This window comes from Salmo trutta, chromosome 16 (assembly GCF_901001165.1).
Source record: "Salmo trutta chromosome 16, fSalTru1.1, whole genome shotgun sequence".
NCBI lineage: Eukaryota > Metazoa > Chordata > Actinopteri > Salmoniformes > Salmonidae > Salmo > Salmo trutta.
In genome coordinates this window covers 55,830,950-55,850,480 of record NC_042972.1, presented here as the reverse complement: position 1 = coordinate 55,850,480, position 19,531 = coordinate 55,830,950, and the positions used below count along the sequence as shown (strand labels likewise).

The 19,531-nt window shown below is 41.6% G+C and overlaps 1 protein-coding gene across 9 annotated transcripts in view; it reads left to right on the top strand.

Annotated features, from left to right (window-relative positions):
- Positions 1-19,531, top strand: part of r3hdm2 (R3H domain containing 2) — a 92,442-nt gene that overhangs the window by 43,014 nt on the left and 29,897 nt on the right. For 6 of the 9 annotated variants that reach the window (XM_029695025.1, XM_029695024.1, XM_029695022.1 and 3 more), the window contains 11 exons: positions 4,385-4,663; positions 4,806-5,041; positions 7,169-7,210; positions 10,896-11,103; positions 11,544-11,622; positions 12,081-12,140; positions 16,593-16,733; positions 16,949-17,057; positions 17,348-17,443; positions 17,873-17,904; positions 19,002-19,058. In XM_029695025.1, coding sequence (XP_029550885.1) covers positions 4,847-5,041; positions 7,169-7,210; positions 10,896-11,103; positions 11,544-11,622; positions 12,081-12,140; positions 16,593-16,733; positions 16,949-17,057; positions 17,348-17,443; positions 17,873-17,904; positions 19,002-19,058 — 1,019 coding nt within the window. In that variant the 5' untranslated portion in view covers positions 4,385-4,663; positions 4,806-4,846. The remainder of the gene's footprint in view (positions 1-4,384; positions 4,664-4,805; positions 5,042-7,168; positions 7,211-10,895; positions 11,104-11,543; positions 11,623-12,080; positions 12,141-16,592; positions 16,734-16,948; positions 17,058-17,347; positions 17,444-17,872; positions 17,905-19,001; positions 19,059-19,531) is intronic. The other 3 variants (XM_029695023.1, XM_029695028.1, XM_029695029.1) reach the window with 3 other exon arrangements.

The following is a 19,531-nucleotide window of genomic DNA, read 5'->3' as shown; positions in this document are numbered from 1 at the left end:
CAACTGAATCAAATGCCTTAGAGATCAATACAAAGTCAGGCACAGTGCTGTTTTTTGTCAAGGGCTTCATTGTCAAAACCTTCATGGCTGCTGTAATTGTGCTATGCTTCTTCCTGAAGCCTGATTTGGTACATTGATAATAGTATCTAAAAATATTTTAGCTCTTCACTAACAAGGGTTTTCACCAGGGGTGACAGCTTTGCGATTGGACTATAATTATTTAAGAGTTGGATCTCCCCCTTTTAAAAGTGGTTGGACAATTGCTAATTTCCAGATCCTTAGAATTTCATTACATTCCAGGGTTAGATTGAACAGATATGTAAGTGTTTCAGCTATGACATCAGCTGCCAGTTTTAGAAAGCAGGGATCAGGAAATCTGTGATCTAAGGATTTCAGGGCTTTCTGTACCTCCTGCACGGAAAATGGCAAAAAAACTAATAGTATGACCAGTAGTGATGCACCGATATGACAGTAGTGATGCGCCGATACCGATATCCAATATTTTCCTTGCCAAAAGAAACCCGATACTGATATAAAAAAAATCTGTCCTTTTAAGCATTCTAGTACAGTTAAATAGTTAGACAGCTGCGTCCATGTGTGTGTTAAGGCACTGCATCTCATCTGGTTCGAATCCAGGCTGTATCACATCCGGCTGTGATTGGGAGTCCCATAGGGCGGCGCACAATTGGCCCAGCGTTGCTCGGGCCGTCATTGTAAATAAGAATTTGTTCTTAACTGACTTGCCTAGTTAAAAGTTACACACACTGACCAAAAAGTTATTTTGTTGGCATTTACGGATGTCCCCATTTCCAGTAAAACATAGTCAAACCCTATTTATTTCACTTTCTTGCTGTGCTGTTTCGTTGTTCATTTGTTTCATTCTCAACCAGGACTTCTATGGAACGCCGTTTTGGGTTTTTACGTGTCAAAAGAGATACACGTCAAATAACACTTTGATGTGTCAAATAACAATGTGTTTCAATAGCTGTAGTTGGCTAGCTAAGTATATAGCTAAAATAACCCTAATTTAAAATAACCCTAATTTATAAGACAGTTCTAATTTGATTAATGGTGGCCGGACCCATCTGTGAAGCTAGCCACAATAGTGGACTTTGCGGTTAGCCTTCAAAATAAAAGTTTGGCATAGTTCTACTATTTGTATTTGCATCACTGTCAATGACATACTTTTATTTTGAAGGCAAACCGCAAATTCCACTATTTTGCCTAATGCTTATTGTGGCTAGCTTCACAACACAACCTGGTCTGGTCGAACCTCACTTGCCAGATTATGCTAGCTGGCTGCTTATAACATTAGCTTTGGGTAACAGGGTTAAGTAGCTGGCTAGCTATTTATTTTCATTAACTGAAGTTCAATTTCAATAGGCGAACAACAAGTGGCAACCTAGCTAATTCTTACAATGATTCCTAAATCATTGCTAAGAATAATGCAAATGACTGCAGTTTCTACTGGTCATTGTTTTCAGGCTGGTTATCAAATCAAATGTTATTGGTCACATACACATGGTTAGCAGATGTTATTGCGAGTGTAGCGAAATGCTTGTGCTTCTTGTTCTGACTATGCACTAATATCTAACAAGTAATCTAACAAATTCACAACAACTACCTTATACACACAAATGTAAAGGGATGAATATGTACATAAAAAATATATGGATGAGTCTCTCGGTCCCAGCTTTGATGCACCTGTACTGACCTCGCCTTCTGGATGATAGCGGGGTGAACAGGCAGTGGCTCGGGTGGTTGTTGTCCTTGATGGTCTTTTTGGCCTTCCTGTGACATTGGGTAATGTATTGGTGCTAGCTAGGTACCAAGCTAAAGCTAGCTACCCCAGAAGTTGCGGTCGAACAAGTGATGCTTTATTACTAACGCAATATTGTAAACGCATCGTTCGTGGCCGGTGTTTGCTTGTTTGCAGACTTTTTTGTACAGCTTTGACAGTGCTACTGTATCTTTTTGGACACGCGAAGACCCAAACGGCATTCCATAGTATGTATGTCGTGAAGCTAATAGCAGTGACGCTATTACTGTGTAACTCCGGTAGGGCAACATCTGAAAAATCGCGCACTTGGTAGTGTGTACCGGTGCTCGACCAGTCGGCAAAAGCCAACATCGCCCACGACAGAACGGTTGATTGTCAAGGGCAATGAATTCCATTATCTTGGCTTTAATGGATTTTGCCTGAGTTGTCTCACTGAAATGTTCTTACTCTTTAAAATGACTGCTCGATCCACACAGAAGACTTTGTGGGCTAGGTTAGGAATGCTGTGTTGCACGTGTAGCGCAACATTTTACGCTGCGTTATGTCATGTACTTACGTTATATAGTTATGCACGGTAGCTTTGCCATCGGTTTTTAACGTCGTAGTTAAGCTTGACATAGGCCGATATGAATGTTGGCGTTTTTAGCTAATATCGTCCTATTCCGATATGTTCACCGCTATATCGTGCATCCCTAATGACCAGCTCTCACCGGTTCATCCACACAGGTTTGTACAGAGCAGGGGTATGACAGGACATGTTCCTTGTTAACCGTCTCCTACGGCTTCCCAGGCTTTCGTAAATCGAATTAAAATCCTCATCAAAATCTGTCTAAGCAAGAGATCTGTTTTTTTTTTTGCATGGGTTGCGCATCTGTGGTGAAAGGTGACAGAGCTAGAGCAGTGTTAGACCATAAGACATCCCGAAAATCTGTCTTCTTAGGACGCTTTAGACATTATCGTAACGGTTTGGCCTACAAAACTATTGAGACTAAAGATGACTCACAAAGTCAGATATTAGCATTTTTCACACATGTTCAAATCATCTATGAGGGACTTTGAGCTTCACAATCAATTTTAGATACTTTCGGTTGATTTGGACATGCGCCACAAAATGCTAATATTGGTCCAGTGAATTGAATGGGATTTGTGCGACAAATGAAAAAATTGTTTTGCATGTGGGAATAGTGGCAGGGAAACTAAACCATAGAAAGGATTGCTGTCATACCTTGTCCATAGACTGCTTGCAGGGTAAGGAAAATAATATAGTTTAGAAATTTGTGTGAACTATCCCTTTAAAGGATGCTGTGTAGGCTTTTAACTATTGCGAATGTCTAGTGTTGACCATTGAGACCATTTTATGTGTCTTTCATTCGTTTTTAGGAAGCTGTTATGTGACGTGGATGATTCGGGTCTCTTCTTCCTGCTCTCTGCTGCGTTTTCTGTAATCTACATATTTATTTCTAAAAACAATCTTCCTTTCGTTCTCTCCATCTCGCTCTTTCTCTCTCTCCCCCCTCCACACCAATGGCAGCAGCTGAGAATTACGTCACAGTCTCCCTGGCAACTCTGCCTGTGAAAAAGGGAGGGAAAAGCAGAGGGAGAGAGAGGAAATGGTAGCTGAGAATAGGCTGGCTGGCGTAGCCCGGTTCATTCATAAGCGCCTCAATTTCACACTCATTCAGTTTTTCTGGCAGAGAGAGAGAAATAAGTGTTTGTTTTAGCACAGAATGTCCCTCGCTTCTGCCCCTTGGAGCCACAGTCTTTCAGCCATGTTATTCTCCACACTAAAAAATACACATTTGTTCTGCTCAGACCTTTATCTAGTCATTCGATAATGTTGACGTGTGTGTTTGACTGTGTGAGAGTTTTGCAACGTGTCCGTGTCTCCCTGTCTCTATCTGCGTAGATATAAGGCTGTTCTGTGGTGCAGAGTTGCATAAGCCGGGACTCCTCAGCGACGAGTGAAGTTGGTTGGCGTTCATCCGTGTGCGTGCCCTGGTCATTGATGCAGTGCTGCTGCTGCCTCAGTGATGACGCTGTTGCTTTGCCTGGGTCTTCCCCTGCTGTGGGAATCCCTGCATGCCATACTGCCTCCACTCCTATCTGCTGCAGCACCAAACACACACACACACACACACACACTCAAACACAGCCTCCTGATGATGTCATAGGAAACTGTGTTAAAGCTGAAGTGTGTGTTTGTGGGACAGATGGCGCGTTTCTCAAAGCTTCTGGTGTTAGTCTTCCTGTGTGTTTTGTAGTTGAGTAGTGAGAGTGCCGCCTGTCCTGAAGGTGTTAGCAGTATGACGTCATGGTAACGTTTAGTGGAGTGCTGTTTACGAGTGGGAGAGAGAAACATGGCGTCTCACCTGTGTCAGTTTGTGTAAATTGGTTCAAAAACCAAAAGTTTCTGAGCGAAAACCATACTTTTTTCAGCCCTGGTCTGCAAGTGGTCACTCATGCATTGGCTGAATTCCTACTTCCACAGCTAGCCCTATAGTTTACTTATCCCACGCTTTGAGCAGCGAGTCAGACTGGACCCAGTCAGAGAGCTGGTGTGTTGTAACTGTTAGTGACATCATTCTGTCTTCCTGTTATCCCCAGGGGTCGTGGCTGGTGGAACTATCTTCAACATGCTGCTTCACTGAGACGCACAGACGGAAGGATAGCTAGACGGAAGGATAGACGGACAGACCCAGTCAGCGGGTGGTCCCCCCCCCCCCCCCTTTTCTTCCCCGTGTCAGCTGTTTCTCCCACCGGCTACCTCCCCCTCTACAGAACTTGCTATGGAATGCCCTCACCTAGCGGACCAGCACAGTCCTCTTTAGGACCCTTTCCTGGGAACCCACTCCATAAGGAATCAGCATAGCTGATCTGTCTCAGGTACTGTTCACTGTATACATGAACTACATTGTCCGTGTCTCCTGATTCTTACCATGTTTAGGGTTTTCCTTGGCCCTGTACTGCATTGAAACTCAGGACCATTTTAATGGATCTATCCTCTCTCTCCCTCCTCATCTTGAAGTAGTCTCTGGATCCTCCTACCCTCCACCCTCCACTGAGAAGATGTCTGTGAGCCTGGCTGGGCAGGATATCCAGACGGAGGGTGAGAGTGAAAGTAGTGGAGTGCTCCATGATGACTCCAGCAACAGAGGGAAGCTCTCCCCATCCCCTGAGCCCTGCCAGACGAAAGAGGGCACTGGGACTGGAGGCACTGGGGAGGGCATAGAGGCAGAGGAGAGTGCCACACAGGACTCGCAGGTAACTGACCTCCAGGCGACTTTGGATGTGTCCCAATAATCTCTCCTTTCTCCCGAAGTGTGAAGTTGTTCACTTTTCTTCATAGGTTTGAAAAGGAAATGACTGGTATATGGAAACTCTAGTCCATGTTAACATTAATCCAATGCTTTTAAATGTGTGGGCTGTCGTGAACGAGTGCACACTTCTGGAGGAAGGGGAGATTATTGAGAAGCATCCTCGGCACTGCACTAGAGTTCCAATTTCTGGAAAGGTTTTTAAGGACTACTACAGTCCAGAATTGAATGTCTGAATTTTGTGGCTATTTAGATTAGAACATATTCAGCCATTTATATTGTGATGACAAAGTTTTTTTTTCGCTGACATGTTTTTTTCCCCCTGCTCTGTTTGAACTTAATCTCCCATCATGCATTGCGTAGTTGCTTATGGCGATGATGCGTATGTGCTGCAAGCTTGCGAAAGGAGTGTAGTGGGGGTGGGTTGGCAGGGATGGATGTGGTTACAGTTGAGACAAATTGCCCCTTCTTTGGAATGCCTGTCATTGAAACAAATAGCATGTTATCTTCATGCCTTGTTTGAATATTGAATTTGAAGCATTGAAGCATCTTTTTTCCCACGCTTTGAACCTCGCTGCTTAAACAATGACGTGGCTAATATATGGATTTTTCCCGCTTTCAATTTTTTTTCTCCAAAAAAACACATTCTGTGACGTGCTCAGTTTTTTGGCGGCATGAAGCTTTCATTAGACCAATGAAATTGCCGAACGGGTTAAGGTCAAACAACTTTTTTGTTTACTGTTTAGATTTAATCGAGCGCTCTCAAACTTCCCATCATTCTGATTACGGTAGTCATTTTGTCACCCTCATCATGGCAAAGACACGGAGAAATGCATATGATGCAGCTTTCAAGTTGAAGGCGATTGATCTGGCTGTTGGAAAAGGAAATAGAGCTGCTGCACGGGAGCTTGGTCTTAATGAGTCGATGATAAGACGTTGGAAACAGCAGCGTGAGGAATTGACAAGTAAAGCTTACTGCTAATTTTAACATTTTTTGTTACAAGCCGTGTTTCGTTAAAGCCTGTGTAAAGTTCATTTGTTTCAATGTACCGGTAGGCACCTGCGGCTTATAGACATGTGCGGCTTATTTATATTCAAAATAATATATATTTTTAAAATTCAGTGGGTGCGGCTTATATTCAGGTGCGCTTAATAGTCCGGAAATTACGGTAGTTAGCTGCTACCTGCTTTGTCTGGCTTGCTGACTAACTAGCTAGTGACTATGCTGTTACCAGACAAGCACTCCAAACTAGTTAAATAACAGGTTAGACTGTATAACTACATATTACATGGCATGTCATCATGTCAGTTTGCAAGAGTATCTAGCTAGTTGTGTTTCTGCTTGCTTGATGCATGCAGCAGACTAGTACTGCCTGCTTATGCTAGCTAGCAACATAGCTAGCCATTTGTTAGCTTACCACTTGGTCCAGTCAAAGGTAGCTAGCTAGTTTGTTGAAACAGTAAAATATTTTGCTCGCTGTGCTTCTAGCTTCAAACACTATCTACATTTTAATGGAGTAGAAATGTCAGGTGTACAGTACTTTATCAGCAACGTTATATTCCATTTTGTGCCAATCTAGTGGTTTTGCCTACCAGCTGTGCAGCGCGGGCTACACGGAGAAGCAGAATAATTGGTAGGCAGAAACCACTTGATTCGCACAAAATGGAATAGAAGCTTGCCGATAAAGTTTGTAATTACACAATTTCATGTTTACATCTAAAGACCCGCATCACTATACTGAGAACTTTGCCATTTCTAAAAGGAAGTATTTGGGTGTTTTTGGAGCCTTTGTTCATGTTTTTCCGGAGCCCCCATACTGCAGAATGAGCAATGGGGAAGTATATTGCGGGTGCGGTAAGTGAAATTGCAAAAAAAAGGTGTTTGGGCCCTTCCATAACATGCCATTTACATTAATAGAGATTTGGTTCTAAAATAGTGAACCAATCCTTTTAACTTTTTTTTCTCACTAAAATACGGTTTTCACAAACGTTATTTAACGTTGTAAATCATAAGAAATTGTCATTTTGAGTGTAGCTAGTATTCTTAGTATTACCACATTTTTTTCCCTTGCAGAGAAGGGCTCAGAACCACGGCCATGGGAGGAAAAAGGCCAGGGTAAGGACTGGATTATTCTGTCTGTTGCATTGTTGTTGGTTTAAGTTTGCATATCATGATCCTAATCCAGGAACTTTTCTATCATCCACAAAGTTCGCTCATGCTAGTTAGAAGGTTAGATAGACCAGGAGAAGTCGCAGAGGTGAGGCCTCCCAAGCCATGAGCTCAGGTTACCTAGTGTATTTATGGAAGTCGGCTTTTGTGTGTATACTTACAATTTCCATGATAATACATGTTCTATTCCCTTAGATCTCATTTCTGTCTGCGCACACCCCACACACACACACACACACACCCTCCTTGCAGCTGGGTTAGGTCTTTGCATCAAACCGCTCGCCCTCTCTGTCCCGACCTCATTTCTAGTGGAGGCTTCATCATGACATCATCTGGTCTCTCGCTAGATAGGGACGATGGGAAGTTGGTTAGCCCTTCCACCAAATGAAATCCTTCCCAACATTTGGATTATGAAGGCTATACATCTCGAAAGGATCATATGCATGTATGCTAGTGCTGAGCGATTAGTGGGTAGTTCTTCAAAGTAGATAAGGCATACTGCTCAATACAAGCGATCTATCAATTAGATGTATTGTCGGGTAGACAGTGCATTCGTGAAGTATTCAGACTAGAGGTCGACCGATTATGATTTTTCAACGCCGATGCCGATTATTGGAGGACCGATTAATCGGCTGATTTTTTTATTTATTTTTATTTATTTGTAATAATGACAATTACAACAATACTGAATGAACACTTATTTTAACTTAATATAATACATCAATAAAATCAATTTAGCCTCAAATAAATAATGAAACATGTTCAATTTGGTTTAAATAATGCAAAAACAAAGTGTTGGAGAAGAAAGTAAAAGTGCAATATTTGCCATGTAAAAAAGCTAACGTTTAAGTTCCTTGCTCAGAACATGAGAACATATGAAAGCTGGTGGTTCCTTTTAACATGAGTCTTCAATATTCCCAGGTAAGATGTTTTAGGTTGTAGTTATTATAGGACTATTTCTCTCTATACGATTTGTATTTCATATACCTTTGACTATTGGATGTTCTTATAGGCACTTTAGTATTGCCAGTGTAACAGTATAGCTTCCGTCCCTCTCCTCGCCCCTACCTGGGCTCGAACCAGGAATCATCGACAACAGCCACCCTCGAAGCAGCGTTACCCATGCAGAGCAAGGGAAACAACTACTCCGAGTCTCAGAACGAGTGATGTTTGAAACGCTATTAGCACGCACCCGCTAACTAGCTAGCCATTTCACATCAGTTACACCAGCCTCATCTTGGGAGTTGACAGGCTTGAAGTCATAAACAGCGCAATGCATTGCGAAGGGCTATTTGAATGAATGCTTACGAGCCTGCTGCTGCCTACCATCGCTCAGTCAGACTGCTCTATCAAATCATAGACTTAATTATAACATAACACACAGAAATACGAGCCTTAGGTCATTAATATGGTCAAATCATCTCAAACAAAACGTTATTCCTGTTACATTGCACAACCTTCAATGTTATGTCATAATTATGTAAAATTCTGGCAAATTAGTTCGCAACGAGCCAGGTGGCCCAAACTGTTGCATTTCCGCTGACTGCGTGCAATGAACGCAAAATGACACAATTTCACCTGGTTAATATTGCCTGCTAACCTGGATTTCTTTTAGCTAAATATGCAGGTTTAAAAATATATACTTCTGTGTATTGATTTTAAGAAAGGCATTGATGTTTATGGTTAGGTACAGTCGTGCAACGATTGTGCTTTTTTCCGCAAATGCGCTTTTGTTTAATCATCCCCCGTTTGGCGAAGTCGGCTGTCTTTGTTAGGAAGAAATAGTCTTCACAGTTCGCAACGAGCCAGGAGGACAAAACTGCTGCATATACCCTGACTCTGTTTGCAAGAGAAGTGACACATTTTCCCAAGTTAAAAGAAATTAATGTTAGCAGGCAATATTAACTAAATATGCAGGTTTAAAAATATATACTTGTGTATTGATTTTAAGAAAGGCATTGATGTTTATGGTTGGAGCAACGTGTACCTAAGCGATTATATGCAACGCAGGACAGGCTAGATAAACTAGTAATATCATCAACCATGTGTAGTTAACTAGTGATTATGATTGATTGTTTTTTATAAGATAAGTTTAATGCTAGCTAGCAACTTACCTTGGCTTCTTACTGCATTTGTGTAACAGGCAGGCTCCTCGTGGAGTGCAATGTAAAGCAGGTGGTTAGAGCATTGGACTAGTTAACCGTAAGGTTGCAAGATTGAATCCCTGAGCTGACGTGTTAGTTAAATAAAGGTTAAAAAAAAAATTGGCGTCCAAAAATAACGATTTCCGATTATGAAAACTTGAAATTGGCCCTAATTAATCGGCCATTCCGATTAATCGGTCGACCTCTAATTCAGACCCCATCACTTTTTCCACGTTTTGTTACGTTAGACTTATTTTTATTAAATGGATTAAATCATTTTTCCCCCCTCATCAATCCACACAACCCCATAATGACAAAGCAAAAACAGGTTTTTAGAAAGCAATCGGGGGAGTAGTGCTTTGGTCAGGGAGGTGACTAAGAACCCAATGGCTCTAGAGTTCCTCTGTGGAGATGGGAGAACCTTCTAGAAGGACAACGATCTCTGCAGCACTCCACCAATCAGGCCTTTATGGTAGAGTGGCCAGAGGGAAGCCACTCCTCAGTAAAAGGCACATGACAGCCCGTTTGAGTTTGCCAAAAGGCACCTGAAGGACTCTGACCATGAGAAACAAGATTCTCTACCGGGGGGTGGATGAACGGAGCAAACTACAGAAAGATCCTTGATGAAAACCTGCTCCAGAGCGCTCAGGACCTCAGACTGGGGAGAAGGTTCACAATTCCAACAAAGCTTGAGAGGGTCTGCAGAGAAGAATGGGAGATACTCCCCAAATACAGGTGTGCCAAATCTTGTAGCGTTATACCCAAAAAGACTTGGCTATAATCGCTGCCAAAGGTGCTTCAACAAAGTACTGAGTAAAGGGTCTGAATATTTATATAAATGTGATATTTAAATGTTTTATGTGGGCCATTGTGTGTGGATTGATGAGAGGGAAAAAATCTATATAATGCGTTTTTGAATAAGGCTGTAGAAAAAAGTTAAGCGGTCTGAATACTTTCCGAATGCTCTGTACCTAAGCAACTGTCTATATCCCTCTCGTTCTTGAAGCATTCTGTCACTCCTTTTCTCGTCTGTCTGTCTCCCGGTCCCACAAGCTTGCCCGGGCAAGATCCAATGAGAACAGGCAGCTTGGTGCAATGGATTCCGGTCATTGTAGTTAAATGCAGAAAACGTGGTGATTAACTATGATTATTGGCCTGTTGAAGACTACACCTTCCTGCAACATCACAGTTTATGCTTGATATGATTTCTCTCCACAGAAACGGCGCATTGAGCTCACAAAAAACAAAAAAAGGAAATGGTTTTCATATAATTGAGCTGACGTAAATAAACTGATATTTCAGCTAATCGCTCAGCACTGGCGGCATGCAGCTTTTTTTTCTCACATCAGTTAACTTTGACCTTCTTTACACTACAACATTTAACATCTGTTTTAAAAAGATTTACAGTGTGCAATGTGTTTGGTCTATTTGTATCTAAAGACCAAAGTGCTATAAGTTTCTCCATTCTGGTTGTGTGTGTGTGATAGTCCAATGCCAAGCTGAAGCTGGTGAGGAGCCTGGCGGTGTGTGAGGAGTCATCAGGTCCGTTCTGTACTGACGGACCTCCAGACCAGGACATCATCCAGCTGCACATCAGCTGCCCATCAGACAAGGAAGAGGAGAAGTCCTCTAAGGATGAGTACGAGAACGAGGAGAAGAACAAGGACAAGACTCCACGCAAGATGCTTTCACGAGGTAAGCCTGCCTTCCTGGGGGGAAAAAATGGTTGTCCTTACAATGAATATCAGTTCAGGACTTAAGGTTTTTTACATGTAGAGCTGAAGAGGGATATGCAGGGAGTGTTTTTATTATTATTAGGGAGAGTGTGTGTAAAAAAAAAAGATCTGCCATTCATGTGTTCGGAAACGACACACTGTGAGCCAAGCAACTCTGACCGTGTGTGCGTGCACACGAGCGTGATGTATACGCTTGCGTGGTGTGTGTATATGTGCGTAGCAGAAAATAGTTGACGTGGAAACAATCCTCTAAGTGCGTTTTCAAACAACACACCCTCTCTGACCCCTCTGACGCTTTGTGTGTGTGTGTGTGTAGATGCTCCTGATTGCATGCGTGCGATTTGTAGATGGTGTGTGTGTGTGTGTGGTGCAATTTTTTTCTTTCTCTTTCCCCTCCAGACTCCAGCCAAGAATACACAGACTCCACCGGCATCGACGTGCACGAGTTCCTGGTCAACACACTGAAAAACAACCCCAGGTAACACACACACACACACACACACACACACCCACACAAACACTTAAAAACAACCTGAGGCATAGGAACCTTATTGATCTATCACAGCCACATCACTCAATGGCATGTAGATGTAGTCTGTTGCCATATGAGCATGCAGGTCCCGCTAGTAATGGAAATGGATTGAGAAACTCTGCTCTAAGGGCCGAATCGCAACTCAAGTTTTTTCACAAATCTATCAATGCATGACTTAAGTGAAAATCCAAGTTACGTGCATAGATCTTAAGTTGGGTTCCGGCTGTAAGTTAATTCTGCAGCTGTAGTAATCCTGTGGGGGACTGGACGCTACAGTAGCTGCCCCGCCTCAGTCAGGACGGCTTGCTGGAGTATTCACTGCGGTGAATGGAGCCTTTGATCTTTGTATGAGTAGTTGCCACTCTCTCCGTCTCACTCCCTCTCCCTCTCTTTCTCTCCAACAGGGATCGAATGATGCTGCTGAAACTAGAACAAGATATCCTGGAGTTCATTAATGACGATGAGTGAGACACATTCCCTATATATAGTACACTAAAGTAGCGCTCTAGATAGGGAACAGGATGCCATTTGGGATGCATTCACATTCTCTACTACAACTCAACTCACTCTACTTACATTTTAGCTTTCTATGTTTGTCCGTCACAGTATTTTTAGATGGTATATTGTACTGTAGTTGGTATATCAGCCTGGAACTCTGTGTCCTCCGGTCGATTGGATGGTATCCAGGGTTGGAAATTTACACCCGCCAAATGCTGGGAGATTTGGTCATTGGAGGGTAAGAATGTATATTTTACCAGCCACGTTGGCAGCTGGTCACACAGACCATTTGGGAACATTGTTTATTTTTTATCTAAATGCCGCATATAGAAGAAGTTGGTCAAATTGACAAGATGGGCTACTGAAATGTGACTTTGACCTCGTGTTTCATGGCCAGTTATATTGTTTTGTTCACACGCTAGGTGGTTGTTCAATGCCACTAGGAAGACAGATTTCTTTCATCAGAGACAAGCGAGTACCCAAGTTACCATGGTAACTGCTCGTCCCTTAAGCGGGCAGCTTTACATTTTTGGTCTCACCTAAGGATTGTGCTTGATTGAGCATGGATCACTCCTAAAAACTTTTATTCATAAACTTTGAGTAATTTCCTATCATTAAAACACTCAAATACTTTCGTTCTCCTAGATGTATTTGTGTGCTGCTACATTTCTATTCAGGAGCACATCGTGAACTCCAGCGTGGTGCCCTGGGGCCGGATTCACACAACCTTCTTAAGAAGAAGTTATAACGTCCATTTTTTTCCCCTAACTATAGACTTATGAAGAAAGTTAAGCAAAGTTGCTATTTCTCAATAAAGTTATTGGAAATCTTCTTTTTTTCCCCTTTATTTCTTCCTTAGAGAATAAGTAAGAAGAAATTGGATTCTTGAAAATAATGTTTTAGAATTTCTTCTTGGAAATTTAGGGCAGCTAAACCCTTGTCTTGAGACGAATGGATACTTTTGTAACCTTGAACGTTTTCTTGCGCCACAGACAGTTGGCTACCGGATATTTAAATACAGCAAGAAAACAAATTAAACACACATTATCTACCTAGCTAGTAATTAACAATATGTTACAATATTCTAGACGTGTTTAATAGCTAGCGCTATCTCGTCAATTTGCAAAGAAGCACTTGGCTAACTTAGCTTACTATGTTAACGTTAGCTATGTTGGCTAAAAAAGTCGTTACGCGTTAGCTGCCTAACTTACCGGTTGCGCAGTCCCTTTACCACCGTCTCGCTTATCATGGAAATCACCTTCTCCTCCAGCTGGTCCACATTAATGGTCTCTCAGCTCCCTTCTTCTTAGCAGCCGACTTGATGTCGGACCACTTCTTTTTTACGGCGTCACTGTCCTTTGCCATACCCCCGACGGCAGAAAAAGACTCGGCCACTCTCGCCCATCCTCTCTTTTTGGTGTCTGCAGTGACCCCGCAGTTATCAAGTCTCCCCAACAGCAACCTTGTCCTGGCTGCTATTTCCTCCACTGTCACTTCAAGCTCTTGTTCAGGGAAGTTTTTATTGCGCTTTCCTTGGTTATCCATTATTGATTTTGATATAGCTAGTCTATCTATAATGTGTGAAAAATAACAATCCTATCATCCCTGTTGCATAGGCTTATTTATTGGTTTCAAGCACGTCACCAATGTCAATGCCACATAAGATATTTACGAAGTTCCTAACACGGAACCCAAACCGGCTGCGCGTGTGCGCCATCGTGCGCAAATTTATTTTGTCCCTCTACACCAAACGCGATCACGACACGCAGGTTAAAATATCAAAACAAATTCTGAACCAATGACATTAATTTGGGGACAGGTCCAAAAGCATTAAACGTGTATGGAAATGTAGCTAGTTAGCTTGCACTTGCTAGCTAATTTGTCCTATTTAGCCAGCTTGCTGTTGCTAGCTAATTTGTCCTGGGATATAAACATTGAGTTGTTATTTTACCTGAAATGCACAAGGTCCTCTACTCCGATAATTAATCCACACATAAAACGGCCAACCGAATCATTTCTAGTCATCTCTCCTCCTTCCAGGCCTTTTCATCTTTGAACTTATATGGTGATTGGCATCTACACTTTTACCACAACAACCGGCAAAACATTTCGTCTTTCAATCACCCACGTGGGTATAATCAGTGAGGAGATGGCACGTGGGTACCTGCTACTATAAACCAATAAGGAGATGGGAGAGGCAGGACTTGCAGCGCGATCTGCGTCAGAAATAGAAAGGAGTTCTATTTTAGCCCTTGGCATCGCAGACGCTCGTTGGCGCACGCAAGCAGAGTGGGTGCAATAATTGAATAACATTCTAAATTTATTTTGCGACGCTCGCGCACGCAACGTGTCTGGTCTGGTCAGCATGTAAGAAAATTGAGGAATTGCGTTTACGAACTATCTTATGAACTTATTTTTTTCTTTAACCTCTAGGGGCTATGTGGGACGCAAGCGTGCCACCCCTGGTACACCCTATCAACAACAGGTGAAATATCAAGAGCGCCAAATTTGAAAACAATTAAATGTCATAATTCAAATTTCTCAAACATACAACTATCTTACACCCTTTGAAAGATAAACATCTCCTTAATCTAACCACGTCGTCCGATTTCAAAAAGGCTTTACGGCGAAAGCATAAAGTTACATTATGTTAGGAGAGTACATTGACAATAGCTGTGTGTAATGTTTTGTCAATTCAAAGACAGGCGTCACCAGAAGCAGAAAACCAGCTAAAATTATGCACTAACCTTTGACAATCTCCATCAGATGACACTCCTAGGACATTATGTTAGACAATACATGCATTTTTAGTTCTATCAAGTTCATATATATATCCAAAAACAGCGTTTTACTATGGCGTTGATGTTCAGGAAATCGTTTCCCTCCAATAACCGCCAGTCAAATCAGCACAACAAATTAAATAATTACAATTCGAAAACATTGGTAAAATATTATATTGTCATTCAAAGAATTATAGATTTACATCTCTTGAACGCAACCGGATTGCCAGATTTAAAAATAACCTTACTGGGAAATCACACTTTGCAATAATCTGAGCACTGCGCCCAGAAAAATACACTTTGCGATACAGACTAACCGCCATGTTGGAGAGATCTAAAATCGAAAATACTATGTAAATAATCCATTACCTTTGATTCTCTTCATCAGATGTCACTTCCAGGAATCCCAGGTCCATAACGAATGTAGTTTTGTTCGAAAAAGCTCATAATTTATGTCCAAAAAGCTCCGTGTTGTTAGCACATGATCTATGCCCGCCGGACTTCACTTCATGAACGAGGGGGGAAAAAATATTTACGTTCGTTCAAACATGTCAAACGTTGTATAGCATGAATCATTAGTGCCTTTTTTAACCAGAACATGAATAATATTCAAGGCGGACGATTGCAATCTCTTTTAAAATGTATTGGAACGAGAGTACCCAACATGAACTCGCGCGCCAGAGTCTAATCGGCCACCACCGTTCCAAGGCTCTTGTTCGGTCAGATCTCACAGTATAAGACTCAAAACACTTTGTAAAGACTGGTGACATCTATTGGAAGCCATATGAAGTGCTCAACAATTAATAAGCCCCTGTGTGTTTCAATGGCATAGGCTTAAAGGTAATTCAACACATCAGGTATCCACTTCCTGACAGAATTTGTCTCAGGGTTTTGACTGCCATATGAGTTCTGTTATACTAACAGACACCATTCAAACAGTTTTAGAAAATTCTGAGTGTTTTCTATCCAAACCTAATAATATGCATATTCTAGCTTCTGAGTTGGTGTAGGAGGCAGTTAAAAATGGGCACATATTTTTTTCAAAATTCTCAATACTGCCCCCTAGCCCTAAGAAGTTTTTAAGGAACTTCATACGTTTTTTTCTGAAATGTTTTGTGAATCCGGACCCTGAACTATAGCCTTTTGTGTCAGGGTAGGCACTTTGTTGATTCTTGATATTCAGTTGTAGAACTGTTTCTGTTTTTACTATTGTTACTATTGTATCTAAATTATTTTTTTGTACCCCATTTACTTCATACTAGTAATACATTTATTGTTTTAGAGAAACAAAAAGCATGGTCATCTGGATTTTTATTTATATATATATATATATATATATATATATAAAACCTGTATTGCGGAAAACATATTTTGGCAGGTAAAGAATCGTGAGTGGCTGGTGGACCAAAAAGTTTATTTTACAACACAGATGGTATCTTTACTCTCATCTCGAGTTTATTTTGTTGTTTTGACCATTTTATTTTGTGGACAATTACCCTTTAAAACATCTAAGAAAGATGTGCGGAGACACTGTACTTCCGCATTACTAGACTGATAGGTTGGTGTCCATCACAGATATCCTATTAAATGAGTTATAATATGAAGTTATATGGTGTCATCTTCTCCTTTCCCATCCAGTAACCAGTACAAGAAGTTCCCCCAGATGACATCGTACCACCGCATGCTGCTGCACCGTGTAGCTGCCTACTTTGGCATGGACCACAACGTAGACCAGACTGGCAAGGCTGTCATCATCAACAAGACCGGCAACACACGCATGTAAGTGTGAGAATGGTAGAAGTTAGTACTTCATATAACTTCATGAGTGGAACTTAAATGGCAATGAATAGAAGTTAGAGGACAATTAGTAGAACATAGAAGGAAATGAATAGAAGTTAGAGGGCAATTAGTAGAACTTTGTAAGACAAAGAAACACATACATACATATCTTCCATTCTCCTACCAAGAGTTGCTGAATATGATTTCTTTTTCAGCCCAGATCAAAGGTTCTCCGAGCACATCAAGGATGAAAGGAATTTGGACTTCCAGAAGAAGTTTATCCTCAAGAGAGACGATGTTAGTATGGACAAGGATGATAATCAGGTGATGATAGACACTTCTTCATGTGTAGCTTTTTATAATGTAGTGATTTTAAAAAGTATTTCTTGCTATCTTTAGCTTTGTTGATCTTTATACAACACGAGATATGAGAAGGCTGAATATCATATCCCATTGGCTTTAGTATTGATAACAAATCGTTGAATAATAAATCGCATGTTTTACCTTAGATTTACTGTATTTTTGAGAAGATGCTCTGAAGAGTATTCAGTGAATACCACTTCTGTCCAATGAGGTTGCTGATCCCGCCCCTCTTTCCTCTTGTCCAATCGCAGATCCGTGTGCCGCTGCAGGACGGGCGGCGCAGCAAATCAATAGAGGAGAGGGAGGAGGAGTATCAGAGGGTACGAGACCGGATCTTTGCCCGAGAAGTAAGTGGTGGGGCACACTCAACAGTGGAGATGGGCAGTTGGACTAACTTGTTAACTTGTCCCCCACTGTCTGTTCCACTAACCATTCCTCACACTGTATAAACTAACAGCTAATTGTATTAACTTATGGGTGGAGAGAGAACGGCTTACTTCATACAATAGAGTCTATTCAGGTGGAATAGAATTAGAAGGCAGAGTAATAAGTGAAGTTAATATTCTTGGAGGTCATGAGTGAACCTTAGGTAACCTTAGCTTATACAGTACTTGACAGAATTGACATGAGTCAGTTTTCATTGTCCAAGCATTTATTGCAAATGAGAATATGTTCTCAATAAACCACCCAGTCCAATTATAGCTAATAAATAAATATAGTTTTGGGATCGACTAGCTGTAGCTATTCGTAATGTACAGGTGTCTCTTCCTTTTCAGTCCTCTCAAAATGGATACATCAACGACAACAGGTAAGCTCACAGTAACAGTACCGTATGCATCACAATGGACAGCTTCGTGTGTGCACTTGTAAAGGGACCCTAGAGTATGGAGTTAGTCCCCAGTCAGTTTACTCCCCTAGGTGGGTAGGAGAAGCAGTCAGTGGGTGGTCTGGTCACGTCAGGGCTCTCTAACCCTGTTCCAAACCCCCTGGCACCATCAAACTAGGCCACCAACTTACATTTAGGTGTATTTCAAGACATCGAAAAGTTCACATGCAATATAATCCTTCTGGCAGTATATATGTTGAAGTTTCACGAACCAGGGTTAGGTTTTGCTGAGTTGGAATTAATGTGTATAAACCCTGGATTGCTGATGCTATGTGTTGGCCATTGAGACGCTTTGAAGCAACCAGTCGGCCATATTGGCACTCCCCAGTAGGAGCCGTCCTCCACAGGAACGAAAGGAATTTCATAGTATTTCAATTAAATGTTACAAGACAAAATTAAATGTATTTAAATATTTTGTTGTAGTGGGGACAGTAACATTAGTCATCTCTAAAAATGATATAATGGGAAAAAAAGTGTTTTTTATTTTTAGCTCACATAATATAATTTAATAGTCTGCATTAAGGTGTCTGTAATAGAATAAATGTGGCAAAAACGAATTTAGACATTAATAAATGCATTTCTATAACTTCCTAAATATTTTTTACAACGGTGGGGGAGTTCCAAGATGGGAGCCTTGGTTAGCTTCAACACAGCCCTCCCTATCAGTCATCTAGTGTATATATAAATCATTGGTTGGAATGTGGGGTGAATTGATATTCATGTGCAGCTGAGAATAGTTTTCCAAATATATTCCAAACAAATAAGTATAGCTTTCAAACCCTCTCCCTCTCTGATAGAGATGAACGATTATTAAACAGATGTACTAAGAGAAGGAAAGAAGTAGGATAACTTTGTTCCTTGTTTTGAGCTGTCAACATTTTTGCTCTGTGTGCATTATTTCTCTGTTCTGGGGGTTAGATACAGTGCAGCGCTGTTACCTACCTACCTACCTGGCCCCCTCTCCTATACCCACCCACTAACCCCCGGCCTTGCCTTTCTCTCCTTCCACTATCACCCAGCAGACTTTCCACTGAAGGCTACTCCTCTAGCTCTCAAAAGAGGAGACAGATCTTTAGGTACTGACACAACCGGGTGATGTGTGACTCTAGTAGTCTGTGATTGTGTTTCCATGCCCATCTACCCTGTATCTAGTGGTGATTTTATGACTGACTGGGTGCGTCCGGAATGGCACCTTATTGCCTATTTAGTGCGGTACTTTTTTGACCGGAGACCTATGGGCTCTGGTCAAAAGTAGTGGACAATAAAGGGCATAGGGTGCCATTTCGGACGCAGCCACCGGGTGTTCTTGATTGGCGTGGGGTTGGCACTGTGAGGTCCATTGCATGGCTGCTTTGTGGTTGGTTTTTCTGGGAGTGGGTACTACTTATTATCTACCCGTCATCTTCACTGCTACATCTTTTATAGTACTGTACTACTGCATTGCATCCCCCTATTTTTTTTGTTGATTTGGTGGTTGTTAATCTGGTTTGGTTTTGTAACCCCTTCATCTTTGCTCTACTACTTGTACAGCAGTTGTCTCTACTACTAC